General features: G+C 35.6%; 1 protein-coding gene across 2 annotated transcripts in view; it reads left to right on the top strand.

The window, feature by feature from the left end:
* The window catches only part of Stag1 (stromal antigen 1), a 335,960-nt gene that overhangs the window by 217,681 nt on the left and 99,778 nt on the right, over positions 1-18,501 (top strand). For both annotated transcript variants that reach the window (XM_005367800.3, XM_026789595.1), the window contains 2 exons: positions 3,360-3,467; positions 15,841-15,955. In XM_005367800.3, coding sequence (XP_005367857.1) covers positions 3,360-3,467; positions 15,841-15,955 — 223 coding nt within the window. The remainder of the gene's footprint in view (positions 1-3,359; positions 3,468-15,840; positions 15,956-18,501) is intronic.

The raw sequence follows: 18,501 nt of genomic DNA, 5'->3' as shown, positions 1-18,501 counted from the left end.
ACTCACAGAGATCCTCCTGCCTCTGCTTCCCAAGTGCTGGGATTAAAGGTGTGCGCCACCACCGCCGGGCATCACTACCATTTCTTAAAGATACTCTGAAAATCAGGTCTTTAATTCCATTTTCTTGGGGGAAATGTATTGTTATTGCCATTTAAACTTACTCTATACCCAGTACAGTCCAAAATTTGTGGTCTTATATAACTTAGTAACCCCTATCAACTTTTCTTCCATTCTTGTTATTCCTAAGAACAATGTAGTAGTCTATTCATAAATGTTGACTTGACTTACTTTCATACATTGTTGCTTAGTATACTTCATATACTGTGCTTTGCTACATGCTATACTATATATTTGGTATGCTTCAGTACACTTACTGTATGTATTGATAGATAGTGTTATGTTTGTGACTTTTTTACCCATACATACTAATTCTTTCTAATCATTTATGAAAATTTCTTTCCTTTTAAAAACTTGTTTTAATATGCTAAGTTAAATTACTTCTTTTATACTGTTTTAAAACTTTCAAGACCTTTTTTTGGCTGGAGGAAGGTGTTCTTTTTACCATGAACTTAGAAAAGAGGATGCCTCATTTCAAAAATCTCTACATGATTTTTTTTTGTTCTGAATTTTAATTGAAATAGAACAAAAAATATCTGGTGTTTTACAGATATAATTGTGAACATCTATGTGTGTTTTGCCTAGAGCATTAGTTATATCTATCCTCTTATGCATTCCTCAGAAATCTCTCACTGCCCTAAGAATTTGTGATTGCGGGCTGGAGAGATGGCTCAGCGGTTAAGAGCATTGCCTGCTCTTCCAAAGGTCCTGAGTTCAATTCCCAGCAACCACATGGTGGCTCACAACCATCTGTAATAAGGTCTGGTGCCTTCTTCTGGCCTGCAGGAATACATGTAGACAAAATATTGTATACCTAACAAATAAATAAATAAATATTTAAAAAAAAAGAATTTGTGATTGCAAATATCTCATAGAGGGCAATGAATCCTTTGTTCCTTCTACCTTGTCACTCAGAGCCTGACTTTGAAATTTTGTATGTGCAATCTACTTACCCTATAGACAGTTTTATTGGGCAATGTTATTTTAAACTATTCAAGCAGGCTCAATATTAATATCCCTTATGTGGCCAATAGGAAACCAAGAGCTTCTTAGTGGAGAAAGAACTCATTGCTGCCTTCAAGCCCTTATGTTTTTCTCCACTTCCATGGACACCTTTAGTCATTTTCTTTTAAAACTTTTTATGGCTTTGCTGTAGACCAGTTCATAAACATAATCTTAAGATATATTCTATAAAGTTTTTATAGTTTTCTGAGACTTAATGTTTCTTATTAACTTCATAATTGATTTGTGATGGGGCTAAAAGAGGACTCGGCAGTTAAGACCTCTGCCTGTTATTCCAGAAGACCCAGTTTCAATACCCAGCACCTACAAGACAGTCCACAACTTCTGTAACTCTAGTTCCAGGAGATCTGACACCCTTTTCGAGCCTCCACATTCACCAAGTTCACATGATGCACAGACATACATTTGGGCAAAGCACCTATACCCATGAAAAATAAATTTAAAATCTTTTATAAAGGTTTCATTATTCTCTAAAACTGTTTCGTATTTTTTTTTTAAAAAATCATGTGTACTAATGCACTTTCACGGTTTCCTAATTTTATCTAGCTTAGTATTTTAAGCAATAATGAGCTAAGAATCAAAATCTAGCTTACGGGTCTCATAGAATGTGCATGAAACAACCTGGCTTTCTCTTGACACATAGGATTACTAGTAAACCTTCCTAAATGACAGGTAAAATCACATTTTTATATCCTTTTATCAACTCATTTAAATATTTTTATGCCATCTGTCAGTTCTACTTTTTTCTTTTTTTTTTCAACAAAGTCTAAAACAATTTGGCTCAGTCTGGCCTCAAATTCCATCTCCTTTCTCAAGCTCTGGAGTAGTGGGATCACAATCATAAGTCTACATTTGGTAGAGTTTGTATTTCTCTGATGTATCTTTAAATTGGGTTTCACACACACACACACACACACACACACACCCCATATGTTTACTTTTTCTGAGGCTATTTTCTTAGGCTGGTAATACCTAATTTGTTTCATTAGCCTGAGCCTGTTGCCTCTCTTAAAATTCAGGGGATACAAATTGGTCTTTATAGATATATTTGTCTATCCTAACCTATCAACTCTTCCTCAGCAGCCCTGAAACCTGTATGCCTCAGTTGTAGTATTTGGCCCTGAGTATATGGAATGGATAGTTGTGTTGTTAGTTCTCCTAGTTTCTTTCTAATATCTGTTAATAACAGGATTGTTCCCTGCTTACCCTATACTATCTGCCTCACCATAATGGTACAAGCATTGTTGGAGTGTATTTAAACGTTTCTAGTTTGTCTGCCAGTTTGACATTTATGATTTTCAGCCAAGACTACACTTTCTCCCTGGAATTGATTAACCACAGTCCTTTGCTGCCAAGAGCATTCTAATTTTTATTTGTTAGATTCCTGAAGATCTTGGGTCCTAGGGCATCTATCTACATTTGAAAATCTACAAAATAAACTTGTAGCTCTATAGGTTCCCAAGGTCCTGTTCAGACCAATAATTATGTATTCAAACTAACTGTTAAGCTATAATCATATCAATCATTTAAAAATATATTAATCATCAGGAAATGGATGTTTCATTTTTGAGGATAAATTGCTTAAAACATTTTGACCATTTAGGAAACACAGACTCATGAGTACATGAATGTAAGGACAGGAAATTGTGTTGGGGAAGGAACAGCCTGGACTGACAAAATGACTCAGCTTGTAAAGAGTTTTGCCACCAAGTCTGATGACCTGAATTGAATCCCAGGAGCCTACCTGGTGGAAGAAAAGAACCCTCTCTCACAAGTTGTCCTTTGACCAAGGAGAGCTATGACTGGCATACACTAATAAATAAACAAACAAATGTAATATTTAGGTGATAAAATGTTTTTCATTGATACAGTTCTGGGGAAAAGTTAACTTCATTAATTATATGAAACAAGGACAAATATATTCCTTAAGAATATTTTTAAAAAATAAAAGCCTTGTGCACATTTAAAGAGCATGCTTAGTTGGTCTGATGTGTATTCTGAGGTATTGACTGTTCTCTAGGGATGTTTCACATAGAAATATTTTGAAATTTTTCTTTTATCTGGATTCTCTGAATTTTATATAGTGAATACATTTACAATTCAAAGTAAAAGAAAACTAAAATCTATATTTTCAGCTTTATAATCACTTTACAGAAATTAAATGCAGGATTATATCAATTAAAAGTATTTGTGGTTTTGATGTTACTTTACATTTTCAGTGGAAGTGAAGAAGCTCTCTCCAATGAAGACTGTGAAAATGTGTACCATTTGGTGTATTCAGCTCATCGCCCTGTTGCTGTGGCAGCTGGAGAGTTTCTTCACAAAAAGTGAGTCAGTTATCTTGCACACAGGTTCCATTTTTGTATGCTTTGTTTCAAGGTAGTAGAAGAGTACTGAAAAGAGAGATCTCAGCTGTTAAAGGCACTTGCTGGTCATCTCCAAATAGCAGAAGAGAATAGCAGTGACTGAGCATAGGACTTGGAATGTCCTCTTCACTGTGCTTGGTTTTTCTCACAGGTTCATAGTCTGTTTCCTATATCATAATTCACACCTGAGAGAGTGGTAATCCTTTATCATATTCCTTCTCTGTGAAATCTGAAATGGAGTTGACTTTTAAAGTTTATGAAGTCTTGTTATTTTCAACGTCTCAGTTCATAATTTGCTACATGTATTATCTAGTCGTGAAGTTGTATCTCCTTGCTAAGTCTCAGGTTTTAATGGCTTCTTTTCCATTTTTTCCTTTGAAATCATTATTATAATGTAGTAATTCTGAGAGTTGTGACTATATTACTGTTAATATTATTAAGTTCCTTTTAAATTGTGGCTGACTATTATATAGCATTTAACTAGAGTGAAATTCTGTGAAACATACTTTTTGATCATGGGTTATTATATATGTTGTGTAATTTATTAGTGGATTCATTCATTCTCACAGTGTAAACATTCTTGTTCATGTATATATCTTTTACTTTGTTTTCATTTGGGGGTTTCTTGTTCAGACTTTGATTGTAGGCAAGGGGATCCATCACATGTGCTTATTTGTGATTAAACAGAAGCATAATCACATGCCTATAGCCATGCACAGGGCATCAGTTCTACATGGATGATTAACTTTGATTATAAGGAGTCTTGGCATTCCATACAGTATCTAATTTGGCATTGCAATGGTGTTTTAGTCTACTAGTACTCATAATGAGAAAAGTTGATTCTCATGTTAAAAATCTTTCTTAAACAGTAGTACCTGCTACTGTATGTTGATAGTGAAAGTGAAAAGGAAGAATTCAAGTTTTTTCTGACCTCGTGGCCACACACACATGCCAGACAAGCATTTTGCTACTAAGCTACATCCCAGTCCTCTTAGGCACAGATTTTAAAATAGCATTGGCTTTGCCAGTTACTCTGATACCTTTGACTTGTAGAATCAGCGAATTTCCATATTTTCTTGGGCCATTGTATGCCACAGACATCAAGAATAAATCGGAGTCTTCCCTTCTTTCCTCAGAATTATTACAGTGTAGTTGGCTTCTGTTGTCCACTTAAGTTTTCAAAATGTTTTGTGATTTTAGAAAGAATTTATTGCTTCTGTGGCTTCACTAAGAACATCAAGAACTTAGCTTAATATATATGTCACCTATATTATATATGTGTGTTATATAATCTATATGTAGTTAATATATAATCTATCATATATGTATGATAGAGACCATAAACTACATTTATTTTATCTGTATTATAAGATTATATTATAAGTTTAAAATATTTGCTAGAAACATGAATTAGAATATTTTACATGAAAATTCAGAATAGGAAGCCTCCACTATGCCTTATTTCTTTGTGAAAATCAGCCCAATTCCTGTGCAAAATATGGAAGCTTTTTATGAGAGTTTTTTCCTTTTCTATTTTTTTTATTTATTAGATTTTTTTTTTTTCGAGACAGGGTTTCTCTGTGGCTTTGGAACCTGTCCTGGAACTAGCTCTGTAGACCAGGCTGGTCTCGAACTCACAGAGATCCGCCTGCCTCTGCCTCCCAAGTGCTGGGATTAAAGGCGTGTGCCACCGTCGCCCGGCTGGTTTTTTTTTTAAAAAAAAATACCAATCCAAGTTCCTACTCCCTCCCCTCCTCCCATTCCCTCCACACACCCTCCCACCGCACCCCTATCTAATCCTCAGAGAGGGTAATGCACATTGCCTTGTGGAAGGTCCAAGGCCTTCCCTAATAGATCTAGGCTGAGCAAGGTATCCATCCAAAGAGAATAGGATCCCAAAAAGCCGAATACATGAAGTAGGGATGAATCCTAGTGCCACTGCCAGTGACCCCTCAGTCTGCCCCAGCCATGCAATTGTCAACCACATTCAGAGGAACTAGTTTGGTCCTATGCCTGTTCCTTCCCTGTCCGGCTGGAGTTGGTGAGTTCCCATTAGCTCAGGCAAACTGTTTCAGTGGGGTTTATGAGAGCTGTTTATATTAATGCTTTCAAACTCCTCTCTTAGAAAAATTCACAGACAGGTGGTGGTGGCACACACCTTTGATCCCAGGCCTTGGGAGGCAGGGACAAGTGGATCTCCGGGAGTTCAAGACTACCCTGGTTTATAAGAGCTAGTTCCAGGACAGTTAGAGTAGTTACACAGAAAAACACTGTCTCAAAAGAAAAGGGGGCGTGGGGTGGATTCACAGCCAGGCAGTGGTGGCACATGCTTTTAATCCCAATACTCAGGAAGCAGAGGCAGCAATCTCTGTGAGTTCAAGGCCAGTCTGGTCTACAGAGCAAGTTCCAGGACAGCCGGAGTGGTTACACAGAACAATGCTGTCTCAAAAAAATAAATAAATAAAATAAAAATAAAAATTCACATTTTAGTAACTTCATCTTTAAGGACTAATTTTAACATTCTTCTATCACTTATATAATAGATATTAAAATCCTACTAAGCAAACTATAGTTCAGCTATAGAATTTTCATGATTAAATTTTGATGTACACACACAGTCCCAAATCTTTAGGAAGCTGAGATAAGAAGAGGATTACTGGAATCCAAGAGTTCAATTCTACCCTAGGCCACATAGCAAAAATCAATTTAAAAAAAATAAAAAATTAGGTGTATAATACATGCAGATAGTCTTATATCTTATAGTATATAAATACTACATATTAACAGAATTCATCAAAAATAGAAAATGCATCTAAAATGAATATTTAATCTCACCAAAAATTCTACATTTTTAAGTTTTTTGATAATATAATATTATAATCTCACCTTTCCTCCCTCCAAACCCATCCATGTACCTCTTCTTGCTTTCTTTCAAATTAATGGCTTCTTTTTTATTACTGTATTTAAATACTTGTGTTTATTTAGGAACATTTCATATAAATATATATTACCTGTGTGCTGGTTATATAATATATATGTAAATGTATTAGTGTTATTCATGTATGTTTAGATGGCTTACCATTAGATACTGAATAACCAGTTGACGTGCTTATGTCTGGAAAAGACTTTCTACCAGTCAGCATTCCTTAAATGTGCTTACTTCTTTGTGTAGGTTAGAGGTCTGTGGCCTTTCCTCTGTCCATTTTGGCTTGTCTGTTGTTGTACTTGTTCATGTCATGTTGCTAAGGCATTGTGAAGGAGATTCTGATACAGCCCCTGATCTGTGACTCTTGCACTCTTTCCACCTTCTCTCTCATAGCATTCTCTGAGCCCATAGGTGGTAGATGGGCTTATTGGGATTGGGCTCCCACAACTCTGTAGTTTGATAGGTTGTGGCTTGTTGTACATCTGTTACAGAGTGGTTTCCTTGATGGAAAGGTAGGACTACATTTATCCGTGAGTATAAGGGCATATATTTAGATTGTATATAGTTAGAGATTATGCTTGTTTAATAAAATAAGTGGTAGCTGTATGGTCTTCAAGAATTATGACTTCACTAATTCTGGGTAGTTGCCCAGGTTTCTAGTACCAAGAATAGTTTCCTTTTCATGGGGGTAGGGGTGACTTAAGTTCAATTAGAGATCTGTTGGTTACTACCAAGCTTTCAGTGCTGTTACTGCACCCTTAGGGTTATATGACTTGCCAAGCCAAGTGTGATTTACAGGCATCTTATCTGGGTAGGATTGTTGTGTAGCACAAATTCTAATTGTTCTTAATAAAAACCTAGAGTCAGTAGGGGGTGAAAGCTGAGAGATCAGAGAAGCAGAGCAACTAGCCGCTAGAAAGACTTTTTACCTCTACCAGTGCTCAGACCAAAAGGGTGTTCCTATCCTCAAACTGCCTCCCACATTATATTCCTCTCTCTGTTCAGCCATATCACTTCCGGTCTCTGCTTCCTTGGTGCTAGGAATAATGGTGTGGGTCACCACCATCTGGCTCTATTTCTCTTTGAGACTGGATCAGTCTAGTGTAGCTCTGGGTGGCCTTGAACTCACAGAAATCCATCTGCCTCTGCCATATAATTTCTGTTTCTACATCCCTAGTGCTGAGATTAAAGGTGTGGGAACCCAAGTACTGGGATCACCTTTGTGTGCGTTCTGTTTCTCTTTTAGACTGGATCAATTTCATATAGCCCAGGGTGACCTTGAACTAACAAATTTGTCTGCCTCTGTCTCCCCAGTTCTGGGATTAAAGGTATATGCCACCACTGCCTGGTCTCTAGTGGCTTAGCTCTGTACTCTGATCTTCAAGCAAGCTTTATTTGTTAAAACACAAACAAAATGTCACCATTTGTTGGCTGCCTCTCTCCCCTAGAAACTGATGTGGTTCCTTCTGATACCTTGAAAGGTAGTCCTCAGAGAAGAGGCAGTAAGATTCAGTTTCGGGAGGCTGGGAGGAGGCGGATACTTTTTTTTTTTTCCTTTTCTCAATAAAAAAAAAAAATAGAAAAAAAAAAGAAAGACTGAAGAAGTAAAAAGACCCAAGTGGAGTTTCTAGAGATCAAGAAAATCACTAAAGTCAGAAACACACTGACTATTACTTGCATTCAATAGTAGGGATAAAAGCTCATCGAAGCCTTAGACAACGATGGGTGCTATATCAATGTAAAGTAGTTGGCATTGGGGTGATAGAGCACGATAGTCTACCAATATGATAATAAGGACATTAATGTAAATGTTATTATGACAAAAGTCATAGCTTCAATTAAATGGGCAACTTTCTTCCAAAAAAAAAAAGATTCAGTTTCAGTTAGGGGTCTCTGGGTCCTATGTCTGAAGTTCCTACCTTCCTTCTCTGGATGACAACCAGCCGTTATGTTTTATCAGTCTCTTGAACAATCTTGATTAAACAACAAAAGCAAAAGGAGGACTTCTCAAGCTTATTGTTGGGATTTTTGTTTGGTAACCTTTGACTCTTAGAGGGAGTGTTGTAAAATTCATCTAAACTAGGTATGTGTGTGTAAATATATACACATACTTAAGTGTATTCCAGGTTTTTGTTGTTATTTGTTAGTAGTATAATTCATTATGACTTTTTCTCAGACATTCTTACTTTTATTTTATCCTTCTTCCTCTTTTTCTGAACTTATATTCTTTCCCTCTCCTTTATTAGAACTCTCCCTTTTTTCCCACTTCCCCTGACAGATCACTTGTACCCTTCTACCCCTCTCTCTATTACTTTCTCACCCCTCCCTCAGCACTACTCCCTTTTACTTTCCTGTTTCCTATATTACTCCAGGATAGATCATTACAGTTGAAAATTTGTAGCTGGGAACCTAGAATGGGAAAGAATATGTGACATTTATCTTTCTGGATCTGGGTTACCTCGCTCAATATAATATTTTCTAGTTCCATACATTTGCCTTCAAATTTCACGATTTCATTTCTCTTTATTGTTTAATAGTGTTCCATAGTGTATATGTACCTTATTTTTATTATCCATTTTGTCAATTGGAAGACATTTAGGTTGTTTTGATTTCCTAGCTTTTGTGAGTTAGAGCAACAGTAAACATAGCTGAACAAATGTCTGTGGAGTGTGGTGTAGAAACCTTTGGATATAGGCCGAGGAGTGGTAGTCCTGGGACATAGGGTAGATTTATTTTTAGCTTTTTGAGGATTCTCCATACTGATATCCATAGTTTGCAGCTCCACTAACACTGAGTGAGTATTTGTTGTCAGTTGTTCTGTTGATCTTTATCATTCTGACTAAGGTGAGATGAAGTTTCAAAATTGTTTTGATTTGCATTTCCCTAACTGCTAGGAATGGTGAGCATTTTTTTTTTGAGATATTTCTTAGGCATTTATTTTTTCTTCTTTTTGAAATTCTCTCTGCTGAAATCCCAGGCCAGTTTTTCAAATCTCTCTCTTGCTCTCTTTTCTTTTTTTAACTCCAATTTTTATACCAATTCTGTAAGCTTCCTCTTTACCCAGTTGATTGTTTATTTATCTGTGCAGAGGATTTTTAGTTTTATCAAGTCCCACTGATCAACTGTTGCCCTAATTCTAGGACAAATGAAACCCTATTCAGTTCTTTCTGGCCAGGTGGTGGTGGTGCATCCCTTTAATGGCACACTCAGGAAGCAGAGGCATGCAGATCTCTGGCATGAGTTCCAGGATAGGTGCCAAAGCTATGAAACTCTATTTTGAAAAAACAAAAAGAAAGAAAGAAAGTCCTTTCTGTAGCATGATTAATAAAAACCCAGAGACACTTATTGGGGTTCAACCTGAAGATCACAAAAGCAGCCAAGGCACTAGAGAGCTCTTACATCTATGAAATCTTCAGACTGAAAGAAAGTGATTTCCTGTCTCATCCTGCCTTATATTCCTCTCCAGTGCTGGGATTAAAGTAATTCACGATCACCACCCTGCCGCTGTGTCTCTGTGGCTGACTAGTGTGGCTGCTGGGATTAAAGGTGTGTGCTATCACTGCCTGGACTATATGACTGAGTAGTGTGTGTTTTGTATTATGGTTTTTAAGCAAGCTTTAATTATTAAAGTACAAATGAAATGCCACTACACCTTTCCTGTAGGGTTTTCTTCTAGCCATTTCAGAATTTGAGGTTTCACATTTAGGTTTTTGATCCATTTGAAGTTAATTTTTATGCAGTGATAGATGTAGTTGGTTTAGCATCATTTTTCTGCTTGTGGCCATTCAGTTTTCACAGCACCATTTGCTGAAGGTGTTTTCTTTTATCCAGTATACTTTTGTCATCCTTGTCAAATATTAAATAGCTGAAATTATGTATACTCCATGTTTGGATTTTAAATTTTGTTCCATTGGTCTACGTGTCTGTGTTTGTAATAGTAACATAGATTTTATTATCATGGCTCTGTGATATATCTTAAGATCTTGGCTGGTCATCTTTCTTTACTCAGAAAGATTTTGGCTATCTGGGGTCTTCTGTGGTTCCATATGAATTCTAGAACAGGTTTTTTTTTCTATTTTTTGATGAATGAGATGGGAATTTTGATTGGAATTATATTGAATTCATAACTAGCTTTTGATAAAATGGTCATTTTCACAATATTAATTCTAAGAATCTATGAGCATGAGATACCTTTTTATTTTGTAGTTTCTCTATCTCTTCAGAAGTTAAAATTTTCAGTGTAGAGGTCTTTTGCATCCTTGGTTAGCTTTATTCTGGATGTTTATTTTCTTTGATGCTGTTGTGAATGGGAGCATATCCCTCTTTTCCTTCCCAAGTGTTTGTTGTTTGGTGTATAGAAGACTCTTGATCTCTGCATCATGTCAAATTGCTGAATTTATTGTTTCTAAAAATTTTCTGGTAGGATTTTTTTGGATCTTTAATGTACAGTAGGATATCCTCTGCAGATAGTAATCGTTTGTGCTCTTTCCCTGTTTGTATCACTTTAATGCCCTTCTCTTGCCTCTATCAATAAGTACTTTGAGCATATTTGAAAAGAAGTGAGGATAGTGGTGATCTCTATCAAGTTCCTGAATTTTTCCCTTTTAGGATGAGAGAGGTAGGGAGAGAAAGGAAGGGGAGGGAGAGACAGAGACACACTTTTATTATGTGAAGTATGTTCCCTCTGGCACTACATTTTCTAGAACTTTACCATGATGCATGTTCATTTTTGTCAGACATTTTCTGCATCTATTGAGATAATTATGTGATTTTTGTCTTTAAGTCCATTTATGTGATTTGTTTCATTTATTAATTTGTATATGTTGGAACTTCCCTGCATTGCAGGGATTAAAATCAGTATGGTAATGTTATATATATAATTTTTTCTTAATGTGTGTCTGTATTTTGTTTGTAGTTATTCTATTGAGCATTTTTTTTACTCTATATGCATCAAGGATACTGACCTGTAGTTTTATTTTTGTTGTTGTGCCTTTGCCTGGTTTTGGTATTAGAGTGATACTGGCTTCTTAGAAGGAATCTGCATGTCTGCCTTCCCCGCTTAAGAAGGATTGGCTAAATTTCTGAAAGTCTTCTAGAATTCTACTGTGAATCCCTCTTGCCTTGACTTTTGTTAACTGGAAGGCTTTTTGTTACTATTTCAATCTCCTCATTTGCTATGAGTCTTTAGGTTGTTGACTTTTTGGTTTAATTTTGGAGGATTGGCTGAATCTAGAAATTCATCCATTTCTTTTACGTTTTCCAGGTTAATGGATCCTAAGTTTTTAATATAGTACCATATAAGAATTTAATTTCTTTGATGTTTGATCTAATGTTTTCCTGTTCATTTCTGGTCTGTTTGTTTGGGTCTGCTCTTCGTTTAGTTGAGCTAAGGGTCTATCAGTCTTACTTATCTTCTTGAACAACCAGGTGTTAGATTTATTGATTCTTTTTGTTTTTCTCTTTGTTTCTGTTTCATAGATTTCTGCTCCATTTTTCTTGCTGTTGACTGGATTTGTATATGGATTGCTCTTGTTTTTTCCAAAATTTTTAGTTGCATCATAAATCATTTATTTGTGCTTTTTTGATTTTTTTGTTTTGTTTGTTTTTGTTTTCTGATTTTTTTTTTAATGTAGGTTCTTAAAGTTATACAGTTGCCTTGTAGGACTGTATTCAGTATGGCCCAGAGATTTTGTTGTGTTTTCATTTTTATTTAGTTCATTTTTTATTTCTTTTTTGATTTCTTATTTGACACATTGACTATTTAGTAATGAGTTATTTAATCTCCATGAATTTGTTTGTTTACTTGAGTTCTGTTTAATGTCAATTTTAAGCTTTATTGCATTGTAGTTAGAAAGGATACAAGGAGTGGTTTCAATCTTTATGATATTTTAATCATTTGCCTTGTATTCCATGGTGTGGTGTATTTTAGAGCTGGTGTATTTAGAGGAGCTTATATATGCTGTTGAGAAGAATGTGTATTCTTTGGTATTTGTATGGAATATTATGTAGATATATGCAAAGTTCGTTTGGTGTATGCTATCTATTAATTCTAATGTTTCTCTATTTTATTGTCCAGATGACCGACCTATCTATTGGAGGAAGTGGGGTATTGAAATAATCTAATATTAGCTGATTGATTTTAATCTGTGCCTTTAAATCAAACGGTACTTGTTTTATGAAATTGGGTACCCCAGAGTTTGGTACATATATGTTTAAATAGTAATATTTTTGTTAACTGTTCCCTTGATTAGAATGAATGAAGTGTCCATCTTTACCTCTTCTGATTAGATTTAGTTTGAAGTCTTATTTTGTCTGATATTTGATCCTGACACCTGTTTGCTTTCTGGTCCTATTTGTAGTACTTTGGTCAGTTACTTTATTCTAAGGAAATTCCTGTCTTTAAAGCTAAGATGTGTTCCTTGTAAATAGGTGGATTTTGTTTCTTGTTTCTTTCAGCCGGCCTCTATCTTTTGATTCAAGAGTTGAGACCATTTATATTTAAAGATATTGAAATGTGTGTGCAAATTTTGCTTACTTTGTTGTTGATTTTTGGTAGTGGTATTTGTATTCTTTATAGTATTTACTAGAGTGTTTTGGGGTTTGTTTTTTTAAAGATTTATTGATTTATTATGTATACAGTGTTCTGCCTGAATGTATGCTTGCAGGTCAGAAGAGGACACCAGATCTCATTACAGATGGTTGTGAGCCACCGTGTGGTTACTGGGAATTGAACTCAGAACCTCTGGAAGAGCATATAGTGCCGTTAACCACTGAAGCATGTCTCCAGCCCCAGTACTTTGTTTTTAAATAATTACGCCTGTGTATTTCTTTTCACAGTCTCTCTGCTATACTCATTCCTCTCTTTATCCCGAAGTATTCCTTCTTGTATTGTCTTTTGATTTTGTTTCTCAAATATAAATTGATTTAGGCTATTTATATCTTTAAAAGTTTTTATCCTTCAATTATGACAGATAGTTTTACTAGGTCTATTAGTTTAGACTGGCTTTCTTAGCCTTTTAGTTCTTGAAATGCCTTGTGCCACGTTCTCCTGGCTTTCAAAATTTTCATTGAGAATTCAGCTGTTATTCTGATGGATTTTTATTTATATGTGACTTGCATTGTTTTTGTTCATTTTGTTTCTCTTGTAGCTTTCAACCCACTTTATTATGTACCTTTTGTGTTTTACATGGGATTTTCTCTTGGGTAATTATCTATTTCATGTTCTCTATGGTTCTTTTTAACTTTGTGGGGTATCTTTAGTTTGAAACTTTTTTTTATGTTGCAATTCTTCTTTCTTGTCTATTCCTATAATCAAAGGTTTTTTTCCTATGGTGTCTCATATTTCCTTTATGTCCCTTTTTTATGGTTTTAATTTTTTCATATCCCTTGCTTATATGAGCTACATCCTACTTTTATTTTCAAGTCCTGATATTCTGTCTTCTTCATTTGTTCTACTTGTAAGACTTTCCCTTGAGTTTTCTAGTTAAGTTACAGGCATTCTTTTATTCCACTTGAGTAAGTCTCTCTCCTTATTGAATTCCATTCTCAAGTGTTAGATTGTTGTAGTCATTTCCATCAGCCATATGTTTGTGTTTTCTTGGTCGCCGATCAGTTGTTCTTTCTCCTAAATTTCATTGAGCCTTTTCACTCTTTGAATTATTGTTTGAAGTTTATGATTGTTCTTTTAAATTGTGGGTCCTGGAGTTCATCTCAGAAATTCTCATTGACAAATATTTCTACAGGAATGGTAGGTTTTGGAGAGGAGATACTGGTTCATATTTTTGGTGTTTGGGGCATAAGGTCTGTATTGTGAACTTTTTAGTTTAGTCTGATATGGACAGATCAAGTCAGAGCAGAAGAGAGAATGTGAATCAGGTTGGGCCTAGAGATTGGAAATGACTTGGGTGGAATGAAGTGAGGTGGGCAGAGGGGATTTGTCTGATGTATTAGGATGTGCTTCCTTATCTAACCTTGAGGTAGCCAGTAGATCTGACTACGTAGAAATGGCATGTCAAGGCCCGTGGGTTGGAGAACAGGTAGGGAGGGTCCTAGCAGAAGCCTAGAGATGATTTGTAGTGCAGTCAAGAAAGGTCAAACTGGACTGGGGCAATGGAAATGGGACGTGGGCTAGATCTGTCTAGCTGTGAAGAAAACAGCGATGGGGAGGTCAGGAAAACTAGCCCTGTCAGAGGTCTCAGAAGTCTACATTTTTAACATTATAGATTTCATCTATTTTTTCAGAACCTTATGTGAATAAGTTAGTACATTTCAGTTACCAAGGACTATTACCTTATCACTTATTTGAAAACCACCCCCAAAAGAACACCTCTCCATTACTTAGCTCTTCATTTGAAAAACATAGACTTGCATATGTTATTTGCTTGTCGCTATTTCCTTATTTTTCTGTAAAATATCTGAGATGATATATCCTATTTCCATCCACTAGAGCAATGGTTCTCAACCTTCCTAATGTTGCAAACTTTTAATACAGTTCTTCATGTTGCGGTGACCCACAACCATAAAATTATTTTAGTTGCTACTTCATAACTGTAATTTTGTTATTGTAATGAATCATGATGTTAATATCTGATACAAGACCCCTGTGAAAGGGTTGTTCAACCCCCAAAGAGGCCACAATCCACAGGTTGAAAACTGGTGCACTGAAATATAATTTCCTCCTGAGATCCAATTCCGTGTTCACTGCTACATCCATTGGGCTTAGAGCATTCCCTAAAAATAAGAGAGCTTTGTTTTATTAGAGTAAATCTATATAGCAGCTTTAAACTTCCTTTCCTTCTTAGCCATATTTAGAAGTTTTTGTTATTGAAAGGTATTTTTTAGAGATGTAGTACTTATATAATTTTATAAATGGTTGGACTTAGGAATACTGTCTCTAAATAATAGGTAATAACCATTGGAGAACACAAGAGACATAAATATTAAAATAGATTTTTGCTTATTACTCAGCCTTTTGTTAAATGTATTTACAATTTAAATAAATATTTAAGAAACTTTATTGAAATTACATACTCTAGTATCAATCATAGATTAATAATAGTGCTTGCATTTTTAATAAGCCTTTAAGTATTTACTCTTTGTCACTAAAAACATTTCCTCACGTTGAACTGTGTAAGATATTTTTAATCTGACCATTTTTGATAATATTTTAAAAACCAGGCATGGTAGCACATGACTGAAGGCTCAACACTAGAAAAGTTGAGGTTGAACAAGAATTCAAGGACAAGTTGGGCTTCACCCTGTCTGAAAAACTAAAAGGACATGAGTTGTATTGAATTAGACTGGTAATCTTTTCAGATTTTTTTTTCAGCAGTGAATTATGTGTGTTTTGAAAAAGTATTGAAATTTGTATTCATGTGAGTTTGTGTTGTTTCGCACCCCGCCCCCCAGGCTGTTTAGCAGACATGATCCACAAGCAGAGGAAGCATTAGCAAAGAGGAGAGGAAGGAACAGTCCAAATGGGAACCTCATTAGGATGCTTGTTCTTTTCTTTCTTGAAAGTGAGGTAAGAAGGATTTTAGTTTACTCTTCTTTCCTTCCATCTTTGGATTCATTGTAAGCGATTTCAGTCATGAAAACAAGTGTTTTTCTTGCAAAGTTACCTTTATGAATTGCTTCATACTTTAATTTTATGAATAATTCTGAATATACTGTAGGGGTGTATCATCACTAAATAGAGACTACTAAGTTTAAAGTTTTACACTGTTTCAGAATGTCAGTTCTACATTTTTAAGTTTTCCTTTTTTATGTTGAATTTCTCTTTTTACTTAGAGCTCACAGCATATCTGTTTTTGGAGACAGTTTCATTTGTTACTGTAATGTCCTTTGATATTTTAATCTTTATTTCCTACTACTGGCATGATGTTGACTAAAGAATGAACTAATATTAAGGACACCATGAATGAATGAACTATTTAGTTTAGACATGAATGAAAATGGAATTGCAAAAGAAGTTAAGAAAATTAAAAGTCAAGGCAGACATGGTTGTACAAACTTCTAATCCAAAGTTAATGAGAGGAGGTGTTTAGGCAGATCACAAATTTAATAGCCTGAGTACACTACAGTGTGAATTCAAGACCAGCCTGTGCGAGTTTGACTCTATCTCTTAGAATTTTTTTTTTAAAACTGCAGAGACCTTGGGTGAATTCAGCTCAGTGATGAGCCTCTTGTCTCCTGTTTCAGACTCTATCTAGTTCAGTACCACGAAAGAGGGGGGGATAAGATACTTTTTTAAATTGAGGCTTAATTGTACCTGGAATATAGAAACTGTCTGAGAAGATGAGAAACCCAAATAATTTTATAAATATTCAAATTTGACAGCACTATAACTATTCTGTAAAAATGAAAAAGAAAAAAAGACACCTATATAAAAACTAAAATGAAAAAAGTGCAAAGCAAATAAATAGAATGAGGGACACTGAAACAAAACAAAAATTTGTGGGTGGATTTTTCTGTCCCACTTGCCAGCTCCCAGATAACCATATGAGAATTTCTTATTAATTATGAAAACTTGCCCAATAATTTAGGCTCATTTCTAACTAGCTTTTTTTTTTTTTTTTTTTTTTTTTTTCGGTTTCTCTGTGGTTTTGGAGCCTGTCCTGGAACTAGCTCTTGTAGACCAGGCTGGTCTCAAACTCACAGAGATCCGCCTGCCTCTGCCTCCGAGTGCTGGGATTAAAGGCGTGCGCCACCACCGCCCGTAACTAGCTCTTATAACTTAAATTGACCCATATCTTTTAATCTTTGTTCTTTTATGTGACTCTGTAAATGGAGGTTTCTCTCCTGCTCACTAGTTCCCCAAATAAACACTTAGAGGCTTCTATTAAATATAATTGCTTAGCCGAAGACTCAGGCTTATTATTAGCTAGCTCTTTTAAATTAGCCATTTCTATTATTATATATTTTACCACAAGGTTCCTGACTTTAAACATCTTGCTTCTCTGATGACTGCTGGCATCTCCCTCGACTTCACCTTCTCTCTCCCTATACTCAGTTTGACTTTCCTGCTAGCTATGTTCTGCCCTGCCATAGGCTAAAACAGCTTCTTTATTAACCAGTGGTAATCAGACATATTCACAGCATACAGAGGGACATTCCACATCAATTAACTTTACTTTGTAAAGCTCATAGCATCCCTGGAGTCTCCAGGTGACTCCACCCTTCTTCTTCCCAGCATTATCTCCGCCCCTAAAGCCCTGCCTAGCTATTGGCCATTCGATTTTTTATTAAACCAGAGTGACACATCTTCACAGTGCACAAAAGGATTATTTCACAAGTTGTTACTATTTCATAAACTAAGAATAAAGAGCCAAGTGGTGGTGACACATGGTCTTTAATCCCAGCACTCAGGAGGCAGAGGCAAGTGGATCTCTGTGAGTTCGAGGCCAGTGTGGTCTACAGAGTGAGTTCCAAGACAGCCAGGGCTACACAAAGAAACCCTGTCTTGAACAACAAAAACAAACAAAATGATAATATGGAACAAAGTCACCAGGAGAATTGGATTTAAATATGTTAGTAATAGTTTCTTAAATATGCCTAGAAATATGACAGGGCACTAGGTTGTATTATTAATAATATGCCAGTTCTGAACCTTTAGATTGGGAGCTTACATTATTTATTTAAACAAATTCAGGGCCGATGCATATGCTTTCAGTCCACAATTTGCTTAAGATAGGGGTTTAAACATTGTCTTCTTTAAAGGCAAGTTTAGATATGTTACAGAATGTAAAGTTTTCATTATAAAAAAGCAATGAAAATCAGTAAATATCACCTTGTGATAGCTCTTTTCACTGTACCATTAGACTTGAGACCTTTTTGAGGATTGCATATCAGAGTATCCTGCTTTTCAGATATTTATATTATGATTCATAACTGTAGTAAGATTACAGTTATGAAGTAGTAATGAAATAATTTTAAGCTGAGCGGTGGTGGCGCACGCCTTTAATCCCAGCACTTGGGAGGCAGAGGCAGGTGGATCTCTGTGAGTTCTAGACCAGCCTGGTCTACAAGAGCTAGTTCCAGGACAGGCTCCAAAACCACAGAGAAACCCTG

Source organism: Microtus ochrogaster, unplaced genomic scaffold, assembly GCF_000317375.1.
Source record: "Microtus ochrogaster isolate Prairie Vole_2 unplaced genomic scaffold, MicOch1.0 UNK24, whole genome shotgun sequence".
NCBI lineage: Eukaryota > Metazoa > Chordata > Mammalia > Rodentia > Cricetidae > Microtus > Microtus ochrogaster.
Note: the sequence above shows the minus strand (reverse complement) of the source record. Positions and strands in the feature narration are given on the sequence as shown.